Raw genomic sequence first — 25,839 nt, forward strand, 5'->3', positions numbered from 1 at the left:
AAGCATTTCCTGGGCTCAGCAATAGCGTGTATATATCACATGTATGGTCATGCCCAAGTTAATTATCCTCACAAAAGAACCTCCACGGAACCCGATTCCGATGTAAAGCGCAAGAGGGTTTTTAATATTCAAACTGGACCACACCTCCAGCACCCAATGCAGTGGGTGAAGGAAGTGTAGCCCCCCCTCTAGTCATGGAAGGGGAGGGGCTTTTAAAGGGGAAGCGCAGTAATCAGGGGAGTTCATGTCCTGTTGGCTTGGGACTGGGTTAAGGAGGGCATGGGATAAGGTAGTTTCTGAAACCATTGGTCAGTTTTTTGGGTGCAAAAACCTAACAAAGAGCCGTTAATAACTGACAAGGTATCTTCAAGGATGCCTCCTAAAAACATCCAGACCTCGATAAATTGTATGGCCCTGCTCCCTAGCTCCTTAGTTGGCTGTTTTCAGGGTATCCATTCAAATTTCTGCTATTGCTGCACATTTCTGGAGCTGAGCTCAGCCTCTGCTCATTATACAGCTTAAGAGGAAGCCCTTCTTTAAAATGGAGTTTGCGAAGTCAGGGCCTCACAGCATCGCTTAAATCCTGTGGCTAAAGGCAGGTGTGGTGATACGCACAGTTAATCCCAGCACTCAGGAGGCAGAGGAAGGTGGATCGAGCTCGAGGCCAGCCTGGTCTACAAAATAGTTTCCAGGACAGCCAGGGCTGTTATAAAGAGAAATCCTGCCTCAAAAAAAAATTATAGCTAACCAACCAACCAAACAAACAAACAAATCCCTGTAATGCACAGAGACTAGTCCTTTAAGTCTGGACAGAGTTACTAAGATACCATTGTTTATGTCTAAGACTAGAAAAAAATTATCCTTGGGGATATTCCTGAGGACCCAGGTTTGATTCCCAACACTCAGATGGTAACTCACATCTGTCTATAACATTTCTACAGGACCCAACACTGTCTTTTGGCCATTGTGGGTTCTGGGCGTGCATGTGGTGCACAGATATACATGCACACACATTACCCATATACACCCATACACATACACACCCATACACATGCGCATACACACCCATACATATACACATACACACCCATACATATACACATACACACCCATACACATACACACCCATACACGTGAGCATACACACCCATACATATACACATACACACCCATACACATACACACCCATACACATGCGTATACACATCCATACATATACACATACACACCCATACACATACACACCCATACACATACACACCCATACACATACACACCCATACATATACACATACACACCCATACACATACACACCCATACATATACACATACACACCCATACATATACACACCCATACACATGTGCATACACACCCATACACATACACATGCACATACACACCCATATACATACACACCCATACACATACACACCCATACACATACACTTACACACCCATACACATACACTTACACACCCATACACATTAATGGAGATAATTTTGTAGCCATCCTTCCACAGTTGGTTAGTGAGAACAGCAGAATCCTTGGTAACAGCAAGGACAGAGTATGGATTAAATATACTTTTCTGGTCTGGTTTTGTTTTTGCCTTGGTGGTTTGGAGTCTACAGTCATCTCTAGTGCTTTAACACTAGGTGGCGCTCCGAACCCGGGTTTGCAAGTGAACTCTGCTATTTGTGAGTTGGCGGGCAGAGGATTGGACCCTTTCCATGACAAGTGGAAGTTGTCAGAATATTTGGTCTGTCTGCATTTCCTTATTTGGTATGAACAGATATTTCTTTTACATCTCTACAGGAAAAAAAATCACACAACTCTATTTCTTTTCTTTTCTTTTTCCGAGACAGGGTTTTTCTGTGTAGTTGTGGCTCAAAACTATTTCTTGAGAGAAGGAAACAAATACAGGCAGTAAGCCAGATCCCATTAGATCTGAGACTTTTTTATTTTTCAATTTTGTATTTGTTTGTATAGGTTTTTTTGAGGCAGGGTTCTATGTTATATAGCTATGGCCTTGAACATTTGATCTTCCTGCCTCAGACTTTTCTCTTTTTTTTCCATTTGCCTCAACCTCTTGGAAGTTAAGATTACAAGTCTGCATGGGCATCACACCTGGCTAGAAATTGAACACAATTCTATATTCTTTCACTTGCATTGAGCTAGGGGTTGTAGCTTAGTGGTTAATTATTTGCCCAGTGTACACAAAGCCCTGGGTTTCATCCTCAGACAATGCAGAGGAATAAAATAACAGCTGGGCATAGTGATATAATAATGAAATAAAAAGAAGACGAGCTGGTTGTGGTGGCACACACTGACAGGATTTGCTGAAGGAGGCAGAGGCAGGAGGATCACAAATTTGAGGCTGGCCTGGGCTATACATTTTTCTGGGTGGTGGTGCACACCTTTAATCTCAGCACTCGGGAAGGCAGAGACAGGCTGATGGTCTCTGTGAGTACACAGCCTGGTGTACAAAGTGAGTTCCAGGACAGGCTCCAAAGATACAGAGAAACCCTGTCTTGAAAAACAAACACAACAACAACAAAGAAAAATGAATAAAGCCAACCAGTGGGACGGCTCAATGGGTTAAGGTGCTTGTCATCAAGCCTGAGGCCTGAGCTGAATTGGTGGTGCTTTGTAGATCAGGCTAGTTTCCCATGGTTTCCGTGTCCTCCAGTACGATTATGGATGTCACTCCATCCAGGGTTCTATCTTGGTTCTGAGGACTACATTTACATTATCAGGCTTGCTAGGGCAAGTGCCTCTGGCTGCTGAGCCATCTCCCTGGGCCATGTAACATTTACTGTGGAGAGATCCCAATGTGGAGCCCTAAAACTGAGATTTCTTGGATTCTAGTTTGTGGCTTTTTGTTTTGTTTTGTTTGCCCAGGTTGGTCCTAAACTCCAAACTCCGTGGACCAATCTTCTAAGAAACGCCAGTCTTCTCAGAAGCAGAAACGACCTGCCTACCAACTGCCTTCTTGGTTATGCAGTGTGGGGAAGGAGCCAGTCCTTCCTGCACGCTGCCCACTGAGCTATATTGCCAGCTCTCCAACAGTAAACTGGAATTTTAATTCATTTTTTAAAGATTTATTTATTGTGTATACAGTGTTCAGCCTCCTTGTGTGTCTGCACAGCAGAAGAGGGCACCAGATCCCATTACAGATGGTTGTGAGCCACCATGTGGTTGCTGGGGATTGAACTCAGAACCTCTGGAAAATTAGCCAGTGCTCTTAACATCTGAGCCATCTCTCCAGCCCTTAATTCATTTTTTTTAGACAGGGTTTCTTTCATCATATATCCCAGACTGGTCTGAACTCTCAATCTTCCTGCCTTGGCCACCCCAGTGCCGCGATCACAAGATCTGCACTATTGGTCCCCACTTCTTGATGAATTGTTCCTACAAAAACATCAAGATTAGAAAAATCTATTTTAAAATGTGCCTCACTGTGTAGAAAAAAGAAATATAATGCTATTCTCCAAAAATGTCATTGGTTCTCCTTTGGTGATGATACTGAAGACATGTCGGGGTGCAGGTCAAAGGTGAGCCATTGCCTGCTTTGTGCAAGGTCTGAGTGCCATCCCAGTACTGTAAAGGGAAAAAAGGACAGCTTTTCTACTGAACCTAATTGCTAATTTTTGTGTTATAAACATGGATACCCATGTAATAAAATGAGGAGAGGGAGGACTGGGTGCTGGAGACTTGCCATCTGCCTAGCTGGGGGCAGCTCAGTATTCTGTTCTATTGCCTGGATCACCCAGTTCTCAGAAACGGGCCAGCCTGTTAGCGAAGGATAAGACAGGAGGAAAGCCCTGAGGCCCTGATAAAAAAATGAAGCTTCCGTGTTCCAACTGCTGGACGGGGAGAACACAGGAGAGGTGGAAAGAGACTGAACTGGTTTGACTATCTGATGGGAGAACAAGAAAAGGGGGGTGCACCCAGGGAGGAGATGAACTTGGTGGCTGGGAGTCCAGGAAGGGAAAGGCAGAACACCCATGAGACAGATGCCAGATAGGAAGCGGTTCCACGGCAGCATGGCATGGTCAGGCTGGGGCCATCCTGGAGGGTGTGTCTCAGATGGCTGGGTGGGATGGTAGGTACCCCTCAACTTCACGTTAGACTGCAAGAAGGCAGATGGTAGGCAGGTAGCTTCTGCTTCTGAGAAGACTGGCGTTTCTTAGAAGACTGGTCCACTGGGTTTGGAGTTTAGGACCAACCTGGGCAAACAAAACAAAACAAAAAGCGCCTGCGGCTGCGTAGGCGTCCTCGCATGGGTCTGGACATGCAATGGGAATCTCTCTGGAATAAGCACTACAGTGAAATAGAGAGGTCACTGGAGGACCGAAGCCAGGATAGCTCCTGAAAGGCCTCCATGCTGGTTCCAGTTTATTCTCATTTTATCCTCTAAACCACAGTGTGGTGATTGGGTAAGTAAGTACTGTTTTACAGAAGCCAAAGTGGCAGTCAGCAGGTTGTTAAGGACAACGACCTACTGTTCTAGCTATTTCTCCAGGTCATTCTCTTCCAGGTAGCAAGCGAAGTCATGCTTGGCAAATAGGCCGAACAAGCAGTGCTTTAAGTGAGCCACTAAATAAATCGACAATTCGTCATCCAATAATTGGACTTTTCTACCTAATTCTACTTCCAAAGGAGCAAGCCGAACCGGCTTCCCCAGACACTGGAGGCGTCTCCACGTGGGGTTCATCTCTAGTAGGCGCTTTGGAGACCCCATTCCTGTCTCAGAGTCAGAAACCTGCAAATTCCAGCTCCCGGGGAGGCCCACTACCGGGGACTTCAGGCGGGCTCGGGCGGAGCCACAGGTTCCACCCTCAGAGTGAGCAGGAGGCGGGCGCACGACGGACATCTCCACCGATTGATTGGTCGGCCCCGAGTTGCCAGCCTCGGATTGGTTGCCTGGGACACGTGGCCTAACCGAGGCCTGTGTATTTGGCAGCGGATGCTCTGATCGGGCCGGGGCCTGCCTAGCAGTGCGCCCAGTGCATACCAGCTTGCAAGGTACTCCTAGCTCTTCGGATTCTGATTGTTATAGGCGTAGAATCGGAGCCCGGGATTCTCGCGTCTCTCCGGGTCGGCGATTGCAGAGATCCTTTCGCCATGAGTGTGGGTTTCATCGGCGCGGGCCAGCTGACCTGTGCGCTGGCGCGGGGCTTCACGGCCGCAGGTGAGCGCGTGGTCAGCGTGGTTAGCCTTCCGTCTCACCAGAGTGGATGAGTGAGTGAGGAGTGGTGAGTGTGTGAGTGAATGAGCGCATGGGCTGATGGGAATGAATGGGAGGTTTGCATCCATCTGCAGGGATGCCATAGCGTCGGAGGCCGGCGCTGCTAGAGCTGCTATGGCCTTCCTTTGATGAACTTCATGATTGGGCCACGATCCCCTGTTGAAAAACCTTGTTTTCGCAGGCGTCCTGTCGGCTCACAAGATAATAGCCAGCTCCCCGGAAATGGACCTGCCCACGGTGTCTGCGCTCAGGGTAGGATGGATGGAGAGGAGTGGGAAAAGTGTGACCCGAGGTTACCCTGCGTCTGGCTGGCTCAGACCTTCCCCTAGGGAAGGTCATCATTACAAGCCTCCCACCTTCTTTGGGGCAGCGTTGTGTGGTGGGAACCCCCAGGCAAAGTTAGGGTCGGATCCAGGCCCTAGGGTATATAGGAATGATTATTTCTGTTTGCTAGTCTACTTAGCTTGGAACTCAATACATAGTCCATCTAAGTATGAAATCATCTGCTTCAGCTTTCCAAGTGTTGGGAATTACAGGCAGAAGTCACCGAGTGAGCCAGAGATTTATTTTTTCTTCATTGATTAGTTGTGGGACACTGAAGTCCTCAGACACTCGGGGCTGTTTCCTTATTCTATAGCCTTTTACTGTTGAAAAGGACGGTGTTGGATAAGGACCTAGTGAGTTAGTTTCTTTCAGTAAGACTTAATATCCCGAGTCTTATAAAATCTGGCCACTGTGGTGCAGGACAGTCAATGAATCAATGGTTGTGCCTAGTACTGGCTTATGTCCCTAACTCTGTAGGGTCCTGACACTCACTTTGGGGTCCTACAGGGGAGCCCTGTAAAGGCTTGGTACTCTGGTAAACTAAGGTATTCTAGCTGTTAGGTTGGGAGTGGGCTTTGTGTAACTCCGCTCCCAGACCCCTTGTGCTGAGACCTCTGCCTGAGCTCTTTCCACCATGGGGGCTCTCACCTGGCAAAGGGGTGTCGGAAAATTGCTGGGGTTGAGGGAGCAGCCACTTTTCTGGGCACCATGGAGAATGCTTGTCCTGTGTAACATCTTTGCCTTCTTGCCCAGTGGCTGGAATGGAAAATTATCACTTGGGGGTAATCATGGAGCCCTGAAGGGACAGAATAAAGGGTTTTGGTTGCAGCGGTCAGAGGAGGGGTTAGCTGTTCCCTGGGAGGTGTGGGCTCAGCCCTAATACCTGACACTATTGACTGGATCCCTCTTCTCCCGCAGAAGATGGGCGTGAATCTGACTCGAAGCAATAAGGACACTGTGCGGCACAGTGATGTTCTGTTCCTGGCTGTGAAGCCCCACATCATCCCCTTCATCCTGGATGAGATTGGGGCCGACGTGCAAGAGAGGCACATCGTGGTCTCCTGTGCAGCCGGAGTCACCATCAGTTCTGTGGAGAAGGTGCTAATGCCCCGATGCCCATTGGGTGAGAGGAGGGGGTGGTTTGTGAGTGGCTGCTGATGAGACACACCTGGGGGAGCTGTGCCCTCGGTACTTAGTTGGCTTGCTCTCCTGTTCTAGAAGCTGATGGCGTTCCAGCCGGCCCCCAAGGTAATCCGCTGCATGACCAACACCCCTGTGGTAGTCCGAGAGGGGGCCACCGTGTATGCTACGGGCACCCACGCTCTGGTGGAAGATGGGAAGCTCCTGGAGCAGCTGATGAGCAGCGTGGGCTTCTGCACGGAGGTGGAGGAGGACCTCATTGACGCCATCACGGGGCTCAGTGGCAGTGGGCCTGCCTATGTGAGTGGTCCTCGCTTGCCCCCTAGGCTACAGGAGGGACAGAAGGGCTCATCTTCTGAGCAAGGCTGGTTCGTGGGAGGGACTGACCCTGAGGACTGGTTCTAGTCACCAGAGAAAACTGCCTCTGGGGCATGGGTCCTTGGTGCTTGTGTCCTGGGTTCAGAGCATGTTTCCACAGGCATTCATGGCTCTGGATGCCCTGGCAGATGGTGGTGTGAAGATGGGCGTGCCTCGGCGTCTGGCAGTCCGGCTGGGAGCTCAGGCCTTGCTGGTTGGTATCTTTGTGTTTGGCCTGAGGGCTGTGTTTTGGGGGTTACTGAGCTTCGGGCTGAGGTTAGTTCTGATGGCTCTTTGTGCTGCAGGGAGCAGCTAAGATGCTACTAGACTCAGAGGACCATCCAGGCCAGCTTAAGGACAACGTCTGCTCCCCCGGGGGGGCCACGATCCATGCCCTACACTTCCTAGAGAGTGGGGGCTTCCGCTCTCTGCTCATCAATGCAGTTGAGGCCTCCTGTATCCGAACAAGGTGGGTATGACCCGCCCTCCCCTTCCTGAATTCTTCCATTTCCAGCCTGCCCTACGATGGGCTGGTTCTGCTTTTCTTAGATCTTGTGAGTGATGTTTTAGATCTTAGCTCTCACGAGTCTGCTCTCTTGGTGACCACAGTTTGCTTGGCTTTTCTGAGCTAAGGGTTTGGTAGCCTCCTTCACTTGGTTCTTACCACAGTAAGCCACAGTGCTATGAATAGTTTTGATTCGTAGGTGGGGAAGTTTAAGGTCAAACAGATAAATGATGGAGGTGGGATTCAACTCCTGCCCGGTGTAACTTTTCGCTCAGACTCTGTAATTCCCATACTCCCTTTCCTGTGTGGTCCCCAATATCACTGGATGCTGTTTAGCTTGGATCACACGAGATAAATGTGACATTCCTTGCTTGGTTAAAGAGGACTCTTGAGAAGCCTGGCGCCTTTTTGGTTTGTGATTCTGAGTTCAGGTGGTGTCAGGGTGAGGGTTTGGGACTGTATGGCTAGAAGCTTCAAAGCTGTAACTCCAAGGTTTATCACCATCCCTGTGGGGCTTTGTCTACAGAGAGCTGCAGTCCATGGCTGATCAAGAAAAGGTCTCCCCTGCTGCTCTTAAGAAGACCCTCCTGGACAGAGTGAAGCTGGAGTCACCCACAGTGTCCACCCTAGCCCTGCCTGGCTCAGGGAAGCTCCTCACGAGAAGCCCCGCCCAGGGAAGCAAGAAGGACTGAGGGGTACCCTGGGGTGGCCCTGTCCCCAGCAATGCAGGGAGGTGCAGGCTCAGGTCTGGGGGTGAAAGCTGCTTGGATCTGTTCACTTGATGGCACCGAGTTCTCTCGTCCCCTAGCAGCAGGTGCTCTGAAGAGGCAGCTAATCCAGAAGCCAGGTTGTCCTGCGCCTCTCTGAGAGAGGTGGGAGGCCCTGCGTTACCATCCCTGTCAGCAGATGTCTGTGGAGAGCTCTAGTTAGATCCCAAGGGTGTTCCATTTCACCTCAAGAGGTGAGAAGAAGAGAGGGAAGGCCAGCCTCTGAATTAAAATATGTAGAAGAAGTGGCTTAGTGTTGCAGTTGAAAATGTGGGGAATCCCATGATGCTTTTGCTTAGCTCTGGCTTCACCGCTGTCCATTAGAAGGTAATGTTCATTCCTAGTTCTTACAGCTTTAATAAAGATTTTATTTATTTTTGAGATAGAGTCTTGGTATAGGAGGTCCTTTTGTCTATGTGCTGCTTTCATTGGTTAATGAATAAAGAAGCTGCCTTGGCCTGTTGATATGTGGGTGGGGAAAATTAAACAGAATGCTGGGAGGAAGAAGGCAGAGTCAGAGAGACGCCATGGAGCTGCCAGAGACAGACGCTGGGAATTTTACCTGGTAAACCACTGCCATGTGGCAATACACAGATTAATAGAAATGGGTTAAATTAAGATGTAAGAATTAGCCAATAAGAAACTAGAGCTAATGGGCCAAGCAGTGATTTAATTAATGCAGTTTCTGTGTGGTTATTTCAGGTGTAAGCTAGCTGGGCCGCTGGGCCGAACAAGCGGGCCCTCCTAAGTACTTGTGCACCCAACCTGGCACTACAAACACCCATATCTGACGGTTTCCTCTAATTTGTTATGCCCAGATCATGGAGTCCCCCCAAAACCAATTAGGAGACTGAGTTTTGTGTGTAAAAGCAAAGAACCTTTATTCTTACACAAGTTAGTGAACTCGGACTCTTCGTATGCCCAAAGTATTGGAATGATCAGAGAGCCCCCAGCTCAGTTGGGGTTGGGTTTTTATAGTAGCAAAGGTAGGGGTGAGGGATTTCTAAGGTTCAGAACTCCTGATTGGCTGACATTTGTCTAGGAGTGTCCTGGTGAAAAGCGATGGGTGTGTGATGGCAGGTGATCCTGTCTACAATGGTTGGAAAGTTCGGAATTTCCTTTGGACAGTCTGTTCCTGGGTGGCGCCTGGATAGTCTCAGTTTGTGGTCTTTCTTAGAACTTAGGGTAAACTACCGAGTCTTGGGCCTCTCTTGAGTTTGTCATGGCTGGGTCCTATAAATGCAGATCCCGATCTGTGAGGGAAAATTAAATGGAGGTACAGAAAGACCATTGCTGGTTCAGTTCTCACTGAGCATGGTGGACATTTGTGTAACAAGCCAGGGGCGAGGGACAGGTGTGAGGCCAGAGAGGCAGGGGGTTGTGGTCAGACACAGGTCTGCAAAGATAAGGGACTTTTTCAGCTAGAGAAAAGATGGCACAGGGCAAGGTGGCTAAGGCATGATCTCAGAATGTGACCCTTAAGTGTGGGTAAAATAGGGGGAGTGAGGGACGAAGAGTTGTGTGTGTGTGCCAGGTGTGGAGGCTGCACCTGGAAGAGTGTGTGTGTGTGCCAGGTGTGGAGGCTGCACCTGGAAGAGTGTGTGTGTGTGCCAGGTGTGGAGGCTGCACCTGGAAGAGCGTGTGTGTGCCAGGTGTGGAGGCTGCACCTGGAAGAGCGTGTGTGTGTGTGCCAGGTGTGAAGGCTGCACCTGGAAGAGCGTGTGTGTGCCAGGTGTGGAGGCTGCACCTGGAAGAGCGTGTGTGTGTGCCGGGTATGGAGGCTGCACCTGGAAGAGCGTGTGTGTGTGTGTGTGTCAGGTGTGGAGACTGCACCTGGAAGAGTGTGTGTGTGTGTGCTGGGTGTGGAGACTGCACCTGGAAGAGTGTGTGTGTGTGTGCCAGGTGTGGAGGCTGCACCTGGAAGAGCGTGTGTGTGTGTGCCAGGTGTGGAGGCTGCACCTGGAAGAGCGTGTGTGTGCCGGGTGTGGAGGCTGCACCTGGAAGAACGTGTGTGTGTGTGTGTGTGTGTGTGTGTGTGTGTGTGTGTGTGCCAGGTGTGGAGGCTGCACCTGGAAGAGTGTGTGTGTCAGGTGTGGAGACTGCACCTGGAAGGTGGGTATATTCACAGGGAGATTAAGCAGGGAGGAAGCACCACTAATCTTTGTCAAATAAAGAAAACTGAGTGGCTCAGGAGATGGCGCTGTGGGGAAGGGCTGAGCTCCATTCCTAGCGCCCATGTCAAAAACTGGGCATGGCAGTGTGTAGCTTCCCTCTCACTGCTGGGGAGGTAGGGAGCGCGGCCCTGGGCATGCTGGCCAGCATATCTCGCAGAGTCAGCGAGCGCCAGTGAATCCAGAGACCCTGTCTCAAAAACAAGGTGGGAGCTGGAGAGAGGGTTCAGTGGTCAAAGCGGTTGCTGTACACATGTGTGTTTGAATCCCCAGAGGCCATGTTCAGCTTCCTCCTGTGGGAGACGGGAGACCAAGACAGGAGAATCCCAGCAGGCTGTGGGCCAACTAGCGTGGTTGGTTTATTCAACAGGCCAAAGAGAACCTGCCTCAGATAAGGTGGAGGCGAGGACTAACAGCCAAGGTTGTCTGTCATCTGACCTCACACATATGTATGAACACGCATCATACACACACAGAGAAAACAAATGAATAAAACTTTAAAAAGGAAAAATCTAAGTGGTAAACAGCTGAAAAAGAGAAGACTCCTGACTTTGACATCTAGTCTCTAGACGCACAGGCACAGACACGCGTGTGGACACACACACAAGCATGTGGACACACACACAAGCATGTGGACACACACGGCCACCACATGCACCTGTGCCCAGACAAACATGTGCAGACATATATGTACACACGAAAGAAAGAAAAACAAAATACAATGCTGTACATTCGTGAAAATGTCACAATGAAACCCATTGCTTTGTATGTTAAATAAGTTTTTAGAGCTGGGCATGGTGATGCGTACCTTTAATCCCAGCACGTGGGAGGCAGAGGCAGATGGATTGCTGTGAGTTCAAGGCCACCCTGTCTCAAAAAAATAAAATAAAATAAAAAGAAAGGAAGGAAGGAAGGAAAGAAGGAAGGAAGGAAGGAAGAAAGAGAAAGAAAGAAAGAAAGAAAGAAAGAAAGAAAGAAAGAAAGAAAGAAAGAATTTTAAATGGGAGCGGGGGATGGTGGAGAAAACTCTGTTGGGACCATAACTGTTGCCTTACAGCCATCTGGATGATAAAGGCCAGGGCCTGGTCAAGTGCAATTAACAAAAGCTAAGGATCCTTGGCTTCCCCCGCAGTGCTCATCAGGACTGATTGTTTAAGAGTTAATCTGTGTGATGCAAAGCTCACAGGTCCACAGGGTCCCGACTGTGTGCTCAGCCAGAGCACAATACCCCACACTTAGCAGGTGCTTGGTGGGGCTGGTTGGGCCCTGAGATGGGGACAAGGTGAGACGGAGTAGGCGTGACAGCACGCCAAACCTAGCTTCGTCCTAGCTCATTTCGTTTCCTTTCCTTTCTTCTTTTCTTTCCTTCCTTCTCCTTTTCCTTTTCCCTTTCCCTCTGCCCTCCTACCCTGTGTGTGTGTGTGTGTGTGTGTGTGTGTGTGTGTGTGTGCACAAACACCCATGGAAGAACACTAAGTATATCTACTTCTGAGCCACACCCCAGCCCCTCTGTGATGCCATAAACTAACCCGTGGAACACAGAGACAACTGCAACAGCGACCACCTTGGGTGGCAGACACCTGTCACCCAGGGCCGAGCCCTTGGCCTGCCAAGCGGATATTTTGATCTTTGCTTTTAGGAATGAATTCTACTTGGGTCACGTAGAGATGGAGATGGAGTCTCAGAAAGGGCCCCAGCCAGGAGGCAGGGTTGCAAGCCAGCACCAGTAGAATTGATGTCTGGTTGATATTTGTGTCAGGTGACGTTTAGAGCTTTATTCCTCATACTGTACCTCAGGTGGGCAGCCTGCACACATTCGCTCACCCGCCTGCAGTCTGGAATCCTGACATTCTAGCGTCAGTGGGGTTGGCGCCCCTGAGCTTGCCGATTTCCCTTTTCTCTCTGGTTCCTCTGTGTGTCTCTCCTGATTAATTTTTAAAGTGACACCAGCCATCTTGGGTGAGGGACCACCCTCAAGGCCTCGCTAAGTGTAGCTGCCTCCTTAAATGCCTTATCTCCAAATAGATGTGTCTTGTGTATGGCTTCAGCACATCGATTTCAGGTGGCTCAGAGTCAGCCCAGACAGAGCCAGATCTGGGCCTCATGAAGCCTCAAGGGATGGAGGCTGGGAAGAGAGAGGGTTGGGCACTCAAAGGGGAGCTGTTAGGATGGGAGGTTAAGCTGAGGCCAGGGCCTGGTCCTCAGGTGACAGGGGGAAAGTGAGCATACGTTCTGGAACTTAGAGAAATGGGATGCGGTTGGCGCAGCAGCCACCACTGTGGCTCAGACTGTCAGTCGGTGTGAAGGCTACTCCTGGGCTGCAGAGGGTGCTGCTGTGCCAATCACTTCTTTGTGGGAGCGCCAGTTGGAAATGCAGGCTGAAGGCAATCGTCTACCTCCTGGTGAGTCCTTCCTTCAGTGCACCGGGTCCTGCTGGACCAGGTTGCATATGGGACAAACGAAGTTGTGAGCACCAATAAATGACCCAAAGCATCCGCCTGTCAAATTTGGGGCTCACCACCAACTCTGCTCATCTTGTCTCGATATTTTCTTTCTCCAGGTTGCTCTGAAGAATCTGCCTTTGGCTGCTCCTGTCTGGTTGTCAAGGTGCCTAGAAACTGAGATGATACAGGCCTGGGTGTTGCTACAAGGCAACAGGATCTAAGAAGTAAACATTAAAATTAGCAAAACCCACATTCTCTGGGAATCACGAGCCCGGTGTGTAAACATGGCACAACCTAGAGCCTGCTTACCTCCCCTTCCCCGCTGCCTTAGTCAGGGGTAGCCAGGAAGGGACTCGGACACACTCAGGCTCACACTCATACATGCACACATACCGCCCATATATTACACAAATTCACACACATCACTCAGTTACACAATATACTTCACACATGCACACACACAGAGTCAATCACATGTACACATGTAGAATCACTTGCACACACACAGAATCACACGCACACGCAAAATCACATGCACACATGCAGATCACTTGCACACATGAAGAACCACATGCCCACATGCAGAATCACACGTACAATGCAGAATCACATGTACACACACAGAATTACATGCACACACGCAGAATCACATGCCCACATGAAGAATCACATGCCCACAAGCAGAATCACATGCCCACATGCAGAATCACATGCCCACACATAGAATCATATGCCCACACGCAGAATCACATGCACACACGCAGAATCACATGCCCACACGCAGAATCACATGTAGACACGCAGAATCACATGCACACACGCAGAATCACATGCATACATGCATTATAGCACACACATGCAGAATCACACACGTACATCCATAGTAACATGCACCCATGTACCTACAGGATTACATGTTCAGACTTACATATAAACACACTAACTCACACACATGCACTAGCTTGTGCACACACTAACACTCTCACACATGCAACACTCATACATATGTCTACTCAGAATCACCCTTACACACATGCAAAAACGCGAATCACATTCTCATGAGCATACATACAAACTCAGACGCATACAGGTCATAGTCTCATGAACACACTCACAGGTTCACACTTGTGCATGTACACCCACCCCGAGGATACTTCTGTTTATTCCACTGCCACTGATGAGAGATTAAAATGTGTAAAGTCTTTCCATGGATAGCGCCAGTGGTGTAGACAGGAAGTGGTAACAGAATGGATCCCCGTTGGAATGGCTATTAACTACAGAGCCAGGTATACGGGAGGGAGGCACACAAGATGCAAAGCAAGACCCTCTACAGTCTAGGGAGGCTCCTTGGCTACCCAGGGTCACAATACCATCATGACGCCCTGTGCTGTGTCCAGCTCCTTAGACTCCCTTATGGGCAACTCACAAGGCAGCCCAGGCCTCCACAAACAGGCTGTCCTCATAGCCATCCCTTGGCATGAGGCCTGGGGCTTTGATCCAAGGTGGGGCTTTCCTTGCCCCTGTGACTGTCACCCTATTAACTTGCATGGCTTCCTGGATAGGAAGTGAAGACCGGTGTACAAAGCTGAGAGGCTGGTTCCATGGTAGTCCCCAGATCAAGTCCCCTGTTATAAATGACATGTTATTTTGTTGTCAATTAAAGGACAAGGGGCGAGGAGCCTCCCAGGCTGAGACACACGGGTAGGGGGTGCATGAGCTGTGGCATGCAAGTGTAAGTCAGAGGACGCTTCTCAGGAATCCATTCTCTTTCCACTGTGTGGGTCTGGGGACAGAAGGCAGATCATCAGGTGTGGGGATAAGGACCTTTACCCACTAAGGCCTCTGGCTAGTCAGACCTTGACCTTCTGAGCCTCCTGCCTCCACCTCCCCAGAGCTGGGACCACAAACATATTCTACTAGAAGTGAAGTTTCAATTAGCTCTCTGGTCTTCTGAAGGAGAGCGTCATAGGCATGGAGCCAGGGCTGCCCTGGAAAAGCATGGGTTTGGGAGACAAAGGTAAATCATGGGACCTCCACGCGTGCCTCCTGCCCAGCTCAGCTGTCTACAGTGGGATGACTTTTGTAGGCCTCATCTTCTCCAGCTGTGACACAAGGCTGTGGACCAAGGCCTGCAGTTGGGCCCTCACCAGCACTAACTCCGTCAGGCCTAAGCAGCCTCTCGCCAAGGCACAGCCTCTCGCGTCTTCTCTGACTTCTATGTCCAGGCTTTCACCTACTGTAAAGATAAAGCTATCCTCCCAGCCTCCCTGGTCCTGATTCTAATCAACCTGCAGCTGTCTGAAGTGGGGTGTCTGTCCCCTCTTCTCTTGGTTCTTTGTCCCTTCAAGCTTTGGTCTTCTTCCCTCAAGGGTCTAGCTACTGGTTATTTTTCCAGAAGCTTCTTCTGTTTGGATATCAGCTCTGCTGGGTCCCCTCCTGCTCTGCTACTGATATAGCCAAAGCCCCTCCCCCAGCTGGCCTCCCCAGGTCTCTGGGTGTGGTCCCCTGTATACCCCCAGTAGCTCCTCAGGCTTGTCTTCTCATTTCTGTGCCCTCCTGCATATCCTTACCCCTGCTTCTGTGGGTGGTACCCCCCGTTTCCTGGCCTGTGCCCTGGATCCAGAGGCTCAGAGCTCTGACCCTGGCCAGGAGGATGAACTTAAATAAGGAGCATCTTCCTGACTTTCTCCATAACAACCATTCTGCCTCTGTTCTGCCATACTGCAGTTGCTCCTGATCTGGGTGTTGTATCTGAAGTCACCCCCAGACTCCAGACTGTCTAGATTTTCTTCTATGTTATCTTCTACATAACTTCTATTTCCTTTTCTTTTCCTTGTTTTGAGACAGTCTCACTATGTAGCCCTGACTGGCCTAGAACTCACTATGTAGACAGGTCTGCCCACCTTTGATTACTATTTTTTTTAAAGATTTTTTTTATTTATTATGTATACAGTATTCTGCCTGCCTGTATGCATGCACACCAGAGGAGGGCACCAGTTCTCATTACAGATGGCTGTGAGCCACCATGTGGTTGTGTGGTTGCTGGGATTTGAACTCAGGACCTCTGGAAGAGCAGCCAGCCATTGCTCTTAACTTCTGAGTCGTCTCTCAGGCCATTATTTTATTGTTTTAAAAAGACTTATTTTATGGGTCTAGAGAGATGGCTCAGTGGTTGAGAGCACTTACTGCTCTTGCAGAGGACCTGGGTGCAGTTCCCAGCACCTACATGGTAGTTTACAACCATCCTTAACTTCAGTTCCAGGGGTTCCAACTTCCTCTTCTGACCTCCACAGTAGCCAGGCACATAAGAGGCCTACATGTATACACCTAGGTCCTTCCTTTTTTAAAGGTCAGCTCTTACTATATAGCCTTGGCTGGCTTGGAAGTCTTTACTCACATAAATGTGTCTGCCTTTGTCTCCTGAGTACTGGGATTAAAGGTTGTGTGCTAGTATACTCATCTTTGCTTTGAAATTTTGTTTGTTTGTTTGTTTTGGTTTTTTGAGACAGGGTTTCTCTGTGGTTTTGGGCCCTGTTCTGGAACTAGCTCTTGTAGACCAGGCTGGTCTCAAACTCACAGAGGTCCGCCTGCCTCTGCCTCCCAAGTGCTGGGATTAAAGGCATGCACCACCACCGCCCGGCTGTTTGTTTGTTTTTGAGACAGGGTTTTTCTGTTTGGTCTGAAACTCACTTTGTAGACTGGTCTGGTCTTGAACTCAGAGATCTGCCTGCCTCTGCTGGGACTAAAGACATTTACCACCACATCCAGCTTTTGCTTTGAATTTTTGAGATAGGGTCTCACTATAGTATAGCCAGCTCAGACTGGCCTTCAATTCAATCTGGAGCTAAGGATGGTCTTGAACTCCTGGTCCTCCTGCCTCCACTTTCCCAGTGATGGGATTACAAGCATAAGTCACAACGCCCTGTTTTCCACAGTTCCCTTTGAGTTTATTTTTGCAGGGGTTTGATTAATGCAGCTCATCTTATAATTGGAGTTTTTCAAAAATCATTACTGTATTGGAGTTGGGAATGGGAGTACGTGGGCATTTGTCCAGTAAGTGATGGAAGGTCTCAGATGGAGAGAGGTGAGACCAAAGGGACTTGTGGGGGATATGAGGGAGGAAGAACCCTGAAACGACTCTAGGTCTAGAGGCCTGAGTATAGTAGTTAGAAACAGGAGGGTAGGAGCAGAGAACATTTGAGCATTGAGTTCTGGGCCCAGAGGAGAAGCCAAGCCCAGCCCAGAGAAGAGAGCCACAGACCTGGTGGCCTCCAGCTCTGTTGGCAGCCACAGGCGGCTCAGACTTTGTATGGCCAGGGGCTGGGAGGCGGTGAGACACATCAATAAAGAAGGTGAGGCCAGCAGACAGGACAAATATCCCTCTGCAAACAGATCTCTTTCTTGAATGTGGATTCCGGGTAGTCTTGGGGGAAATCCAGTAATTGACCAATCAGCCAGAAGGAAGTGGATGTGGATTGGGGGTGGGTGGGGATTTCACAATGGATTGATTAGGACCTGTGGGAGGGAGACTACCCTTTGTCTTGTAGGAGGAGCCCGGCCTGCTGACCTTGTGAATGGGCGGGGCCTGGCGGGGGAGGGGGGGAGGTGTGTCGTCTGTGGATGGAAGTCTGGTGGTCTTGGGGTCAGACTGGACTAGAGGTTATTCTGAAGTTGAGTTTGCCACCCTGAAGGAGGGGGCAGAAGAATGGGGTACAAGAGGATATTGACTAGTATTGATTGCCTTGACCCCGATAATAGGTCAGGCTGCCAGATGAGCGTCAGATATGGGGTCAGGATTCACCGGGACGCCACCGGGGCACCTCCAGGGCTGGGGGTCAGCTAGACAAGATTCAGATCCGAAGTGGGCTCTGAGGACAGGCAAGCTAGGGTCCAGAGTGTATTCCCTCTAGGCTAGAGCCCAGCAACTGACTTTCCCTTCCTGGACAGGGGCAGACACTACTCTTGTTGAACAAATGCACCCAGGCCAGACCAGGCACCTTGTAAAACCCCAGTCCTAACCCCGCACTACGGAATTCCTGACCCTAGCCCAGAGCCTTGTGGGGTCACTGCTCTCCCAGAACAGCTTGTTCGGGTCCCACTGGGCCAAGGAGGGAGGTGACTAGGCAGGAAGATGGGTCATGTTTCAAGCCATGTGGCCCCTTCCTCTTTCTGACACGTGTGAGTCCTGGTGTTAGTCCTAGACGCCTGTGACCTGGGAGGAGCCTTGGGGCCTCTCTCCTCTTGCTAGGTGAGGCAAAGCAGAGGCAAGATTCTGCAGAAAGGACTGAAAGGAAGTTCAGAGATGTCATCAAGGGAACTGAGGCACAGGCTGCTGATGAACACGTCTGTGGTCCCCTAGTTAGAACTGGCCCTCAGTGAATTGTCCTTAGTGAGGGGAGGGCGGTAAGGACATCACAGAGGTCACCTCACCAACCCACACTCCTGGATTCCTGTGGTGGCAGTGGCCTCAAAAGGTTCACAGTCATCAAGAAATATTTGCTTATGTGATTGAAGAGAGGCTGCAAGAGAAGTCTGTGAATACCAGGACTTCCGGGTTTTTCTGCAGAGAAAGAAACCACCTTAAGCGATCTTCTTGCCTTACTACCTTTTACTTGGGTGGCATAGGTTAGGGAGGCAGAGAGTGATATAACAGACAGACAGAAAGAGGGTGTACTGGGGATGGAACCAGCACCTTGGGCATTCTAGGCACGCTTTCTCCAACACAGAGCTACCTCATCTGTACTTTCCTTACCCTCTCCCCAAGTCCTCTGTGAAAACAGGTGGAGTTTGGACATCTGAGAAGAAATTGCTCCCCTCTCCCCCGCCCCCACGCGCCGTGTGGACCACAGAGAAAACGGAGTCTGTAACTCGCAGTGCTGAAGGGGGGAAGGGTCTGCCTCTCGGTGGGTCATTTTGATTCCTGCACAGACAGACGTGACTGTGATGCAGCCAGGGGCAGAGATGCAGTGCAGCAGGGCGCATGCTCCCGCATGCCTCCACCCCTCCCTCCTTGAGGGTTTTCTTGAATGGGAAGTGGTTTGCCTGCAGGTGCATCTGAGGTGTGACTAATGCCCCACTGAGAGCCAACAAATGACAATGAGGCCAGCGTGTGTGGTCGAGTCCTGTCTTTAGCACCCCTGTGTGTTTGGTAAACAGGTAAAATAAAATGACTTCTCAATGACCTGTTTAGGGTTCCAGGTAGTTCAGGCTGGCTTTGAACTTGCTTAGTAGTGAATCCAGAGGACTGGGATTACCATGCCCAGTTTTATGCCATCCAGGGGATTGAACCCAGGGTTTGCCTGAAGCTCAAGCCTCATTTTGATCATTTCATGTCAGTCTCCTTGTTGCCTGAGGGTGATGATGGTATTGAGTTGTGTATATTTCATTTTTCCCAGTCTATTCCCAGCCCTGAGGTTTCGTCTTTTTGCCTAGTGTATGGTAGGGGTTGTGGGGGTGGGTAATGTCTCCTTTTCATCAAGATATTTTTTTAATTTTTTTTTTGAGACAGGTTCTCTCTGTGTAACCCTGGCTGTCCTGGAGCTCGCTCTGTAGACCAGGCTGGCTTCAAATGCACAGAGATCTGCTGCCTCTGCCTCCCAAGTGCTGGAATTAAAGGCGTGTGTCCCCAACACCTGATTCATGTACATCTTTTGAAAGATCTAAAATAATATGTTTAGCTTACTTTTGCATATGTTTAACAGAGCTTCCCCAGTGAAGACTATCATAGTGAAAAGCCAAGAGAAGGGCCAGGCACAGCGGAGTGTGCTTATGATGTCAACACTTGGAAGGCTGAGACAGAGGATTGCCTTGCATTCAAGGTTGCTTTAGCTACACAAGCACCAGGCTGGCCTGAGAAGAAGAAGGAAAGTAAAGAAGGAAAAGAAGAAGAAGGAGAAGGAGAAGGAGGAGGAGGAGGAGAAGGAAAAGAAGAAGAAGAAGAAGAAGAAGAAGAAGAAGAGGAAGAGGAAGAGGAAGAGGAAGAGGAAGAGGAAGAGGAAGAGGAAAAGGAGGAAGAAGAAGACAATTTCTTAAAGTGTACCTTTAAAACAGAAAAAGTCAGGCATGGTAGTGCATTCCTACACTCTCAGCACTTGAGAAACTGAGACGGAAAATCAGCTTATATTGGAGGGCAGCCTGGACTACACAGTGAGTTCCAGACCTGTGTGAACTACAGAGTCAGACCCTGTCTCAAACATAACGATAAACCTAAACCCCAAAACCAAGCAAACAAAAATAAAAAACAAAATATCAACCAAGGGGCTGGAGAGATGGCTCAGAGGTTAAGAGCATTACCTGCTCTTCCAAAGGTCCTGAGTTCAATTCCCAGCAATCACATGGTGGCTCACAACCATCTGTAATGAGATCTGGTGCCCTCTTCTGGCCTGCAGGCATATACACAGAATATTGTATACATAATAAATAAAAAAAATCAACCAATTAAAGGGGAAAATGAAACGGCAAAAAAACGTGGCATGACCACACAGTGAACTGGAAAAACCCAAGCTATGAAGGAGCTGCTGGCACCCCAGCCTGGATGGCCTTTTGTGGCACAGACACCCACCTCCTGCTGCTCCTCGGCCTGTGTGGCCCTGAGGGAAGGCATGAGGCCCTGGAAACCATGTGGTGACTGCTCACTGCACCCACATGCCCTTTCTCCATGACTGTTCTCACTTAGTCTGATGTGGGTCTTCATTCACACCTCTGTATGACGTGGGACACGGACCCTGGCATTGGAGGTCTTAGCACACTCACGGGTCTGGGCACTATGGGAAGCCCCCCCACAACACTGGTAGGCATGAATCCAGGGGTTTGAGAAGCCAGGGGTACCCCTCTGCTCTGCTAGAGCAGGGCTTCTTAAACTTTTCCACTTGTGACCCCTTGGGCCTAAGGCATTTTTATGTGACCCCAGGTATCAGGGATATAAAATAGGTGTACAAAATGAAACATTTGCTGATAGTAACCATAAAGGTATTTATTTTGGTACAATTCATTGGTATACACATGTAACATGCATTAGATAGTGAACTGTTTCTCTCTCTCTCTTTTCTTTTCTCTTTCTTTCTTTCTTTCTTTCTTTCTTTCTTTCTTTCTTTTTTTCTTTCTTTTTGCTTTGTCTTAGCTGTCCTGGAACTAGCTCTTGTAGACCAGGCTGGTCTCGAACTCACAGAGATTCACCTGCCTCTGCCTCCCGAGTGCTGGGATTAAAGGCATGCACCACCACCGCCCAGTTTGTCATACGTTCTTATGCTTTTTGAAAGCAGGCTTGGGGAGTGAGAGGGACTCTTCCAGTTCCAGATTCCAGCACCTTGTCTGGGGACAGGCTGTTCCTTGACTTTGTAATGGGAAGAAGGAAGAAGAGCAAAAATAAAACCATTGTGTCCTTGAGAACAAACTGCGGCTGGGTATTTCATCCTGCAGGACAGAGAGCATCTTCAGTCTCTACAGAGTTGATGGGCATTTTGATTTCATAATCGTCAGTCCTGAGAATGTAACGTCACACAAATGCATAGTACAAAATGGCAAGAGTATTTCTGGGCCGTTTAAGCAACTGTTGGGAATTTCTGCCTGGAGAAGTGGCTCAGTGGTTAAGAATGCGTCTTGCTGTTCCCGAGGACGTGAATTCTGCTCCTATTACACATGCTTGTAGTTCATAACAGACTACAGTCTTGAACCAGACCTGAGATATTTCCGGTGGGTGTTGGAACCGCGTGACGCGATAGCATGCGCAGTTCACATGCTCTTTGTTCAGAGCCGCGCCTGTCGTGGAGGCACACAGTGCAAGGAAGATACCTGAGATTCCTTATGCACTTGGCTTTAAATTAATCCCTGTGTGGGGTTGCAAATTACAGTTTAAGAAGCTGGGTGTTGCTGGGCGGTGATGGTGCGCACCTTTAATCCCAGCACTTGGGAGGCAAGTGAACTGGAAGCCAGCCTGGACTGCAAAGCAAGTTCTAGGACAGCCAGACCAGAACACAGAGAAACCCTGTCTGAAACTCTGCATCCCCAACCCCTGCCCCAAAGGAAGCCCTGTGCTCGGTTACCAACAGCCCTGGGCAGGGCTGGGGGATGCTTAGGTAGGAAGTATAAGGTGATAATTAGGATAAGACTCTGGACTGGAAGGGCAGAGCGTGTGGGGCCGGGCAGGGATAGAATGCAGCCTTCTTGGGACCCTGGTGGATCTTGATTATGAATGGTGACTTTATAATTTCCATCTTAGGTGCTCTAAAGCCTGAATTTATTGCCTAAAGTTGTGCCCAATCACTGCAAATCCCCAAAGTGAGTAAATATAGAAAAAAAAACCCTTAAAGGCTTAAATATCAGAAAAAGGAGCAAAATGGTGGTTACTGGCAGCGGACTCCCTGCGCCCTGCGGAGGAGTGCGTGTGTCTCTGAAGAGCGCAGCCTAACTCTGCCTGGACCCCGTTTGGGTCTGGGTCCGGTCCCGTTCTGCTCTCACAGCGGCCAGCACCGTGAAGCTTTGGTCTGTCTTCCCTGTCACAGAATATCACATGCAAAGATTTTACTGCGTTTTATTTTTCCTTTACACTGTTACAAGACGTTTCTGGTAGGTTACTTCAGTTTCTACACTTTGTTGGGTTTTTGGTGTTTGAATGAAACCCGGGCTCTCTTGCATGCCGGGAAAGCCCTCTGAGTCACACAGCCAACCTGTTCGGACTCATGCACACCACCAGTCTGACAGGTACCGCTACGAATGTGTTTATGGCAGACTGAGGGCAACGCTGGATCTGAGAATAATGTAGTTTCTTCAGCTACAGAATGAACTGCCAAGGTGTTCTCTGCAGTGCTTCTGCTTTGACTAATGAGAGTTCCCATAGGTCCAAATATTCGGTAAATTGGTATAATTCAATATCCATTCTTGATTTTTTTTAACAAATTTTTACTGAACTGGGACTGTATCTCAGTGATAGAACACATCCTTAGCATACCCAAGGTCCTGGGTTCAGTCAAACTAATAAATAACAAAATACTGCATGCACAAATGCGCACACACACGCACATGCACACACACACACACACACACACACACACACACACCACTTTAAAAATTACTATGGATATTTCCTTAACATGAGAATACATTTATCACAACTATAAAGTTCATACTTAGTGGGGGAAATAGTAAAGGAATCCTATTAAAATCAGGAGCAAGATAGTGATATCTACTGTCGTTACTTAGCATTGATCTGGAGATAATAGCTAATGAGTCAGACAGTAGAAAGAAAGGACCTCACCTGCAGAGCTGCAGAGTTCTTTTTCTTTTCTTTCTTTTTTTTTCTATTTTTTTTTTTTTTGAGACAGGGTTGTTGCTTTGGAGCCTGTCCTGGAACTTGCTCTGTAAACCAGGCTGGCTTCAAACTTACAGAGATCTGCCTGCCTCTGCTTCTGAGTACTGGGATTAAAGGTGTGTGCACCACTGCCTGACATTTGCAGAGTTCTTGCCCAACATATAGTAGCCAGTACTACAAAATAAGTAAGTAAGTAAATAAATAAATAAATAAAATTAAAGAATAAAGTTAAGCATGAAAGGGAGGAAGGAGGGAACCAGAGAAATAAATTCTGAAAAAGAGGAATTATATTATATTAGCAGGTGTGGAGAGATGGCCCAGTGGTTAAGACCACCTTCTGCTCTTGCAGAGGACCTGAGTTTGATTCTCAGCACCCACATTAGGTTAAACTCCAGCCCCAGGCCTCCAAGGACACCCTCACTTATGTGTGTATCCTCACTCCCTATGATCATGATCTAAAGCTTCATATCATTAGCAAAGGGCTGGGAAGGAGCTTAGTGGGTAGAGTATTTGCCTAGCATGCCTTAGGCCCCGGGTTCAATCCCCAGCACTAAATAAAACATGCGTGTTTGGAGGGCAGAGGCAGGAAGATGACAGGTTCAAAGTCATCCTTGGCAACACAGTGAGTTTGAACCCAGCCTGTAAAACATGACATGGGGAGGGGAGGGGAGAGAGTGTGTCCCAGAGGCAGACCCAGAGGCAAGGCCAGAGACAGAGAGACAGAGAGACACACAGAGACAGAATTTTGTTGATCGCTATTACATTTGCACCTAACAAAAGGAGATGAATTCAGAAATGTGAGTCACCTAAGCGTTGTTACAAGGACTATAAAGGACCCAGACGTTGATTTGACAGGTTACACGTGGACATACATACAATTAAAATAAAATAAATCTTTAAAAAAGGAAGTGCACATTGTAGTGTGTTGTTACGGTAGTACTTCCTGTCTGACCATGCTTGCTAGCGTCAGAAAGGAGAGACTGTCTAGCATGCAGGAGGTCCTAGACTCCATTCCCAAAACTGAAACAAACAAATAACCAAATAAGTCATGAGTGTGTTTCAATTGCCACCCTGCTCACAGCCGTGATAAGGTCTGATTGCCTAGAGGCTAGGATCGTGGCAGGGTAAACAAGTAAGTGGAGCTCAGGACTCATCGACCTAAGCCTGGCTGACGCCTGGGAAGGGGATTCTGGATGGCAGAGACTGTGCTCTGGACTGCTTAAAATAGAGAACTGGAGACATGTCGACACGGAAGGGTGGACATTTCATACGGCCTCACCCCCAGACAAAGAACTGTGTGTAGCTAATCTCTGCAGGAGAGGAAGAATTAGCCTGTCCCACGATGGGCTCCCATATGCTTGTCCACTGCAGAGGGGTCAGCCCTGAAAGCATACACACACACACACACACACACACACATGCACACACACACACACACAAACAGGGCCAGCAGGCTGTATTTACTTGAAAATGAACCCTAATCTTGGTTGGTGAGAATGCAAACCTGTCAATAACTGTGAAACTCAGTACATAGGTGTCTTTAAACAAATTACGAAAATTTCCACGTGACTCAGTTAAAGCCTTCCTGGGTATTTGCTCCAAGAACTCGAGGTTGGCGCGTGACAGAGATCCTTGCACATCAGTGATTATTCAGCTCTGTTCACAACAGCGAGCCAGGGAACCAACCTTGATGTCTCAAAATGGAGGACCAGAAAAGGGAAACGGGGTGTGCAGGTTCAACAGTTCTCTCCAGGGGTGAAGAATGGAGTCATGGCGTTTTCAGGAAAATGGGCGCAACTGGAGGTAAGCACACTAAGGGAGTTAAGTGGTCTCAGAAACACAGATGCTGCACCTTAGCTATCATTTTGGCTCCTAGATTGTGTGTGTACATATATCGTGAAAGTCGAACTGCCTTGGGTTATAAGGAGGACCAATGGGAAGAGAGAAGGGAGAGAAAGGAGAGGGTCCAGAGGGCGCAAGGAAGAATGTGCTCAATGTGCAGTATATACATTACAGAAGCTTTTCTTTCTTTCCTTCTTCTTTCCTTCCTTTCTCTCTCTCTCTATTTCTCTTTTTCTTCCTCTCTCCCTTCCTTTCTCCTTCCCTCCCTCCCTCCCTCCCTCCCTCCCTCCTTCCCTCTCTCTCTTTTTTCTTCCTTCCTTCCTTCCTTCCATCCATCCATCCTTCCTTCCTTCCTTTCTTCCTTCCTTCCTCTTTTTCAGTTTCTCGAGACAAGGCTTCTCTGTGGTTTTGGAGCCTATCCTGGCACTCGCTCTGTAGACCGGGGTGGCCTCGAACTCACAGAGACCCTCCTGCCTCTGTCTCCCGAGTGCTGAGATAAAAGGCGTGTGCCACCACTGCCCAGCCAAAAGCTTTTAAAAATTAAAATATGGATCGGTGAGATGCCTTAATGAATAATGGTGCCTGACGCCAAACTTGACAGCCAGGCCCCGCATGGTGAGAGAGCAGAACCAACTCTTAAAAGTCGTCTTTGATATTTACATAAATACCATAACCTGTGGCTCCACCCCCCAAAATAAATAAAAACAACAAAAAATTTTAAAATATCTATA

The 25,839-nt window shown here is 48.7% G+C and overlaps 1 protein-coding gene across 1 annotated transcript; it reads left to right on the plus strand.

Moving 5' to 3' along the window:
- The first annotated feature begins 4,921 nt into the window (after positions 1–4,921).
- Pycr2 (pyrroline-5-carboxylate reductase 2) lies at positions 4,922–8,732 on the plus strand. Its single transcript, XM_075989324.1, has 7 exons — positions 4,922–5,195; positions 5,434–5,504; positions 6,495–6,674; positions 6,795–7,016; positions 7,195–7,287; positions 7,379–7,542; positions 8,105–8,732. The coding sequence occupies exons 1-7, from the start codon at positions 5,129–5,131 to the stop codon at positions 8,268–8,270; spliced, it is 963 nt and encodes a 320-aa protein (XP_075845439.1). The 5' UTR covers positions 4,922–5,128; the 3' UTR covers positions 8,271–8,732.
- The last annotated feature ends 17,107 nt before the right edge of the window (positions 8,733–25,839 follow it).

The sequence above is a fragment of the Microtus pennsylvanicus genome, chromosome 10 (genome assembly GCF_037038515.1).
Source record: "Microtus pennsylvanicus isolate mMicPen1 chromosome 10, mMicPen1.hap1, whole genome shotgun sequence".
NCBI lineage: Eukaryota > Metazoa > Chordata > Mammalia > Rodentia > Cricetidae > Microtus > Microtus pennsylvanicus.